The 6,939-nt window shown below is 41.5% G+C and overlaps 2 protein-coding genes across 4 annotated transcripts in view; both read left to right on the top strand.

Annotated features, from left to right (window-relative positions):
- Positions 1 to 6,939, top strand: part of LOC101846946 (neuroglobin) — a 299,153-nt gene that overhangs the window by 34,262 nt on the left and 257,952 nt on the right. The gene's annotated exons all lie outside the window — the stretch shown is intronic.
- On the top strand, positions 3,671 to 4,321 carry LOC101854850 (zinc finger BED domain-containing protein 5-like). Its single transcript, XM_005092295.1, has 2 exons — positions 3,671 to 3,802; positions 4,019 to 4,321. The coding sequence occupies exons 1-2, from the start codon at positions 3,671 to 3,673 to the stop codon at positions 4,319 to 4,321; spliced, it is 435 nt and encodes a 144-aa protein (XP_005092352.1).

Genomic DNA, 6,939 nt, shown 5'->3' with positions numbered 1-6,939 from the left:
TGAACCCAAAACCTTCTTCTAGTATGACAACCTCTTTTTTTCAAACAATATAAAATTGTTAATATTTCAGCTGCCATGTTTCAATTCGAATTCCGTGCTACACACAACACGCTGGAACAGTGACAGGTACACTACATTATGTCATACAGCACGACACCAGCACAGCAAAGACCCAGCAAAATGCTTGACAGACGCTGTGCTGTTGCTGGTCTGATGCTGGATGCACTGTGTTGGAGCTCTTAGGGGACTGTACAGTCCCCTAGCGCTACCCACTCGGGGACTTGTACAGTCCTGTTGTGCGAGCCACTCGGGGACTGTGCAGGCCCCTAGCGCTGCTTTTGGCACTGGGGGACTGCAAAGAAACAACCTTTGACCTTTGGATCGAGATCAACAAGCCATCATCGGACAGATCTAGACCATACTGATACATAACTAGATCTAGATCTAGTTAAGTTAATAAGTATGGTGGGAGAATCTGGATCTAGAGCCAAACACTGTTTATTTAAGGCGAATTTATCGTTTATGTCAACAGGTTTGATGCTCTATCTAGATTCTAAATCTAGATCGAGGCATAGATCTAGTAGTAGTACTAATGACATAGACTGTAGACTAGATCTATACTACATGGTAGGTCTACTCTTCTTCAATTAGAAAATTTGCAGTCTGTGTCTATAATATCTAGGCCTAGACCCAGATCTAGATCTAGATATAGTTTAGATCTAGATCTAGGCCAAGTAGTAGGCATAGTATTAGTATTACCAAAGATTCTCTACTTCCAATAGGTACTACAATCCTTCTTTAGGATTTCGGTGTGAGTATTCGCACCCGGGGTGAGAATACTTCACATATAATAGATCTATATTATTCTCACCCAGGTTTTTTCGTTTCCACCCTTTTTAGATCTAGATCTAGATCTAGGTCTATTTTGTTTAGGTTTTGAGTTTTTGTACAGTCCCCTAACAACTTCCACTGCAATATCTTGAATTGGTAGGAGAGAATCTTTGGTAATACTAAACTAGATTTAGGCCTAGATTTGATATATTAATATTATACACACAGACTACCATGTAGTGTTGTCTATACAGTCTACGTCATGATCATAGGTAGTTCTACAGCTATATCTAGATCTAGATCTAATCTAGATAGATCCTATTCTTGATTAACAAACCAGTCGACATAAAAATATAAATTCGCCATAGATAAACCGTGTTTGGCTCTATATTTAGATTGTTCCGCAACACTCATTAACTTACCAGTTGTTAGATCCAGATCTATTTATCAGTAGGGTCTAGACTAGATCTAGATCTAGTGTTTAGACGAACAGTTTTTTTATCCGTCCTTTTACTGTTGTAGTTAGATCTAGGTCACAAACGTCAACAATGGCTGAAGCAAGCTACCTGGCAGCTTTTATTGTTCTCAAATCCAAAAAGAAATCTAGAAAGAGGACCATCTGGGCTAAAGAATGGCTATTAAAAAGAAGTACCTACACACACGAATATATTCTATTTCCACAATACTGGCAACGTTCGATAATGTTCGATGGACTGTAGAACAGTTTGCTTTTTCAGTAGCCCCCCCCCCCCCCCAAGTACTATTCGCCGCTTTTGGTCCCAAGAGTAGATGTAGGGGGGTTTCAGGGGGGCAGCTAGAAATCTAATAAGAAAGTGGAGGGGGGTTCAAAGGGGGGGAGGGGGGGACACTTTACCATAATTTGATGTTTTGCCGTTAGGTTTGATATCTCTCGCTCGCCGCGCATCAAACATAGCCTTCTGATCTAAATCTAGATATGGATCTAGGTCCAAATAAACGGGGTGGGAACTACCGAAAAAGCGCCCAGTTTCCTTGTTTTTCCACACGGACATTGTGCAATAGTAAAACTGGTAGCGTGTAGACAAAAATAAATAAATAAATAAACAGCACCGTCTCGATGAAACAATGACGTGTAGCCCTCAGTTGACTCCAACACATCTCGGCGGTATGCGTCACACAACGTGGCACATTATTTGCAACGTTCGATAAAGTTCGACAAACTGTAGTACAGTTTATTTTTTCGTCAGTCCACACGGACATTGTACTAGAACTAGGCTAGAAGACCTGTGCAATAGTAAAAATGGTAGCGTGTTGACAAAAATAAATAAATAAACAGCACTGTCTATATGAAACAATGGTGTGTAGCCTTCAGCTGACTCCAACACGGACATTGTAGTCATTGTAGTAAAACTAGAAGACCTGTGCAATAGTAAAACTGGTAGCGTGTAGACAACCAAAAAAAAATAATTAAATAAACAGCACTGTCTAGATCTACTGTCTAGAATAGTCTAGATCAGGGGTTCTCAACCTGTGGGTCGCCAGACCATTCTTGGAGGATTTTGTTCTTAAATGGCCCTCTGAAAACTAAAACGATGCTCTTTTCCCTACCCTGGCAATTTTAAAAATACGGTTCCCTCTTCAATTGGCTGATACTAAACAAGGCCAGAGAAACAACAAGGCTACACCAGTTTGTCCTGCTTATTTATGTGGGCCAATCATACGTTTGGTTTGCAGTGTTTTCTTTTCTTTCAAAATATATAATTTTGCCTCGCCCTAGGCCAACGCACAATAGCTTGAAGCCTCGTTTATGACGAACTGCATGAGTGCTGGCTTCGAAAGTACGGATTCACAGGGGGAAGGATGGTAGTCATGTACTATTTTCATCCAGACCTGTCTCGCCCGGGTTTAATTTGTGTACTCCTACTGACTTCTAGGCCCTAGGGATGACACTGTAAAAATAATTATCACGGAAACTCCTTTTCATTCTTATTCTTCTTTCTAAATCCATGTATATCTAGGCATATAGATTGTCATCTCTAATAAGATCATAGGCCTAGCTGAAAAAAAAATCTATACATTATAAAACTATGTTGTTGCTTCGCAAAACAATAAACACACAGGAAAAGCTATGTCAAGAAATTTGACGAAGGAGATAAAGAAGTTGGAAGAGAGAGAGAGAGAGAGAGAGAGAGAGAGAGAGAGAGAGAGAGAGAGAGAAATGAAAAGAAACCACGCACAATTAAAGAAACACTTATAAATCTTTGCACGATAAAGGTGGCACGGGTGATGTTAGATGAGGCTAGTGCACAGAAATTGCAGCAAGTTCCCCTTTTAAATGATACGGTCAAGAGGAGTATTTCACGCATGTCTTCAAACATTTAGTAACAGGTTGTAGAGTAGACCAAAGCTTCCCCCATATTCTCGTTCCAGCTTGACGAATCAGTTGATGTGACATCGTGCTCACAGTTACTGGTCTTTGTGAGATATGTGTTGGGAAAAGATGTGAAAAAAGAATGGGGCTTTTTTTTTGCACCCCACTGGACACCACAAGAACAGCTGATGATGTCATGAACAAGTTAGCCTCCTTTTTGGAAAACAAGGGTCTTGAGTGAATGAATTTGTGTGGTATTTGTACTGATGGTGCCCCAGCCATGATAGAATCTAAGTTGGGCTTTCAGGTAAAAGTGAAGGACAAAGTACCACACGCAAAAGGTGTTCAGTGCATGATACATAGATGCACTAGCTTGCAAGACTCTCAATCCCACTTTGAAGGAAACGTTGGAATCGACTGTTAAATATTGCCAACTATGTGAAATGCAGCCCCCTAAACACCCGAATGTTTAAGGAACTCTGTTCTGACATGAGTGCAGATCATGAAACACTGCTTTTCTACACTCAGGTTCGATGGTTATCGAAAGGAAACGTTGTATGTCGCGTCTTCGAGCCGAGAGAGGAGATCAAGTTCTTCCTGGAAGTGCAAGGAAAAGATGAGGTCAGCAGGCACTTCTCAATTGATTTGTGGACCCAAAGACTTGCCCTCATGTCTGATATGTTTGACTAACTCAACAAACTCGTCTCAAAACTTCAAGGTCAGCAGACACACTTTCTACAGTTTAAAAACGTTCTGAGTGGCTTTCTCTCAAAAGTTCAGAATTGGCACCGGAAAATTACAAAGGGAAACATTGCTATGTTTACCAATCTTTCACAGCTGTTAAATCAAGAGGACACCTTGTCTGCTGACTTTCAAGCTGACATTGCTGCACATTTGAAACCCCTTGAAGATGAGTTCAAGAACTATTTTTCTGACCTTGACTGTAGTGAAGAAGCTCTTGTGAGAAATCATTTCACTCCTGGAGTAGACGTCTCTGTCCTTGCAGATGACATTCAAGACGAGCTTTTGGAATTGAGACATGATTCGTCAGCACGCGACACATTTCTGGAGAAATCTCTTGCACAGTTTTGGTGTTCACTCCAGGAATTATACCCTCAGGTCAGCAAAACAGCACTTTGAGTCACTGTCCCATTTGCTTCGACATACCTTTGCGAAAGCGGATTTTCTACCCTTATTTCAACCCAAGACAAACGCAAGGAACAAGCTGGATGCTGCTGATGATATGCACCTTGCTTTATCCAAGACTTCCCCGAGAATTTCAAGACTGGTAGCTGAACTACAGGCACAGCCGTCTCACTAGATTTTTTTTCTTTATACCTGTGTGTGTGCGTGTTTGTGTGTGTGTGTGTGTGTGTGTGTGTGTGTGTGTGTGTGTGTGTGTGTGTGTGTGTGTGTGTGTATGAGTGTATATCTGTGTGTGTGTTTTCTCCTTTTTCTCGATTTGTATTTGCTTGAAATAGGAGTGATTTAAAACATCAAAGGTACAGTTATTGTTCTGTATTAACTATGTAATAATATAGGCCTTATTAATTGTTTGCTGGTGGATTAAATGCGGTTTTTTTTTGGGGGGGGGGGGGGGGTTGGGGGGATTAAAAGGGCTTGTTTATTACTTTATTTAGGAGTTTGGGTGTGAGGGGTCGTTTCATTTACGAAACAATCAAATGGGGGTCGCGGATTGAAAAAGGTTGAGAACCACTGGTGAAGGACAAAGTGCCACACGCAAAAGGTGTTCAGTGCATGATACATAGATACACTAGCTTGCAAGACTCTCAATCCAACGTTTCTTTCAAAGTGGGATTGAGAGTCTTGCAAGCTAGTGCATCTATGTATCATGCACTGAACACCTTTTGCGTGTGGCACTTTGTGCTTCACTTTTACCTGAAAGCCCGACTTAGATTCTATCATGGCTGGGGCACCATCAGTACAAATACCACACACAATGGTGTGTAGCCCTCAGCTGACTCCAAAACATCTCGGCGGTACACGTCACACCACGTGACACATTATTTGCCAATCACTTTCAAAAATGAAGGGCTGGGCCGAATGGTAAAACAAAAGAAAACACACAATTGAATTTAACTTGGTAATTCGCAATTAAATTGCGTTCCCCGCGTAAGTTTTACTAATTTTGGGTCGCTGATCACGAAAAATCTTATTATTTTTTTGATTTGACGAATATTTACGAACATTTTGGAATGCATTTTCAACTCCGCCTGGGGCAACACCAAAGAAGCCGCTCCCTCGTCGTCACTCCTTCAGTTCGCCGGCCGGCAAATACCTAGCGTCGCCAGATATCTGGTGAGTGGTTGGACGGAGAACCCTTCGATATCGAGAGGATTTCTCGTTTCACGCTCACTTTCCACGTGAAATTGACAGAATGCCGGCCATCCTCTCGATATCCTACAGTTTGTCGATCAGCGAACTGTACGTCTAAATGGGGCTGTAGGGCCTACTAATTAATTTTTCAAAACAGAACATCATAGCTGCTAAAAACATCGCCAACAGTCAAATCATACAACATGTTGTCAATTTGTCATGGGAGGAAATTTAAATGCTGTTAATGTCTAATGATGGCTTGTTGGCCTCGATCCAAAGGTCAAAGGTTGTTTCTTTGCAGTCCCCCAGTGCCAAAAGCAGCGCTAGGGGACTGCACAGTCCCCGAGTGGGTCGCACTACGGGACTGTACAGTCCCCGAGTGGGTAGCGCTAGGGGACTGTACAGTCCCGTAACAACTTTCTTCGAGAAAACGGGCGATAAAGAAAAATAAGATTGACTTTATGAGGATATGGTGGTGACTAATATGACCCGCTGAAGGCGAGTCCCCGCTTTTGGAATGAAGAGGGGAAATTACCGAAAAAAATTTTTAAAATCCACATGATTACTTCCTTTCCGTATTTAGGTTAGTTTTCCTTTAAATTTTGTAGTCAACTTGTTAATTATCTCGACCTTTAACCCTATCCGTACATCGTGTTCTAATCGTATCCACACGACGTGGGGTACCTCGGTGCCCCCACTTTCCAAAGAGGAAATTCCCGATATGTACACTGTGGGGTAACAAAGATCCCAAGTAATTGAACCCACGGCTGGAATCGAAACGCTTTAAGATCCAAAATGGCGGCACCTTGTTTTGTAGATGTATGCGTCGAGGGTTCAACTGGGTAACACTTATGTCATTCAAGCCTTCATATTTCACAGAAATTTTGGTCTAAATTTATGTCGCTCTCTCAGTTCTAGAACTTCGGTTTCTTAGATCTAGACTTATGAGGCGGGGCACAACTTTCTCAAGGTAGGTAATCGAGTCCATTTTTGTGTGAGTCGTAAATCCAATTTTGAATAGATTCTACATCTAGTATCAACAAAGAGTCTACATAACAAGAGGGGCCACTTCTCTCTTTGAGCCAATTAAAAAAGTGTCCTCAAAATTCGGTGGCGCCCTCTTCGCAAATTATGCGAACCTTTTGCGAACAGAGTTACCCTACTTGCGTGAAAAAAATCAAAGTAAAACTAACAAGTTTTTGAATAAATAAGAATTCAAATTTCGGTCGAACGCTTTTCTAAAATGGTTACGCTGACGCAAATCATTCCGGAAGAGACGACTGTTTTCTTCGTTTAATTTGACTATAGAATGAGAGGCGTGAGGTTGTTAAAATGAAAAAAAACCCCTAAAACTCTGCACTGAACGAACCCGAACAGCTAATGAACAGCAGTGTATCTGCGCACGCAAGGAGGTGCTATTC

Source organism: Aplysia californica, unplaced genomic scaffold, assembly GCF_000002075.1.
Source record: "Aplysia californica isolate F4 #8 unplaced genomic scaffold, AplCal3.0 scaffold00043, whole genome shotgun sequence".
NCBI lineage: Eukaryota > Metazoa > Mollusca > Gastropoda > Aplysiida > Aplysiidae > Aplysia > Aplysia californica.
Note: the sequence above shows the minus strand (reverse complement) of the source record. Positions and strands in the feature narration are given on the sequence as shown.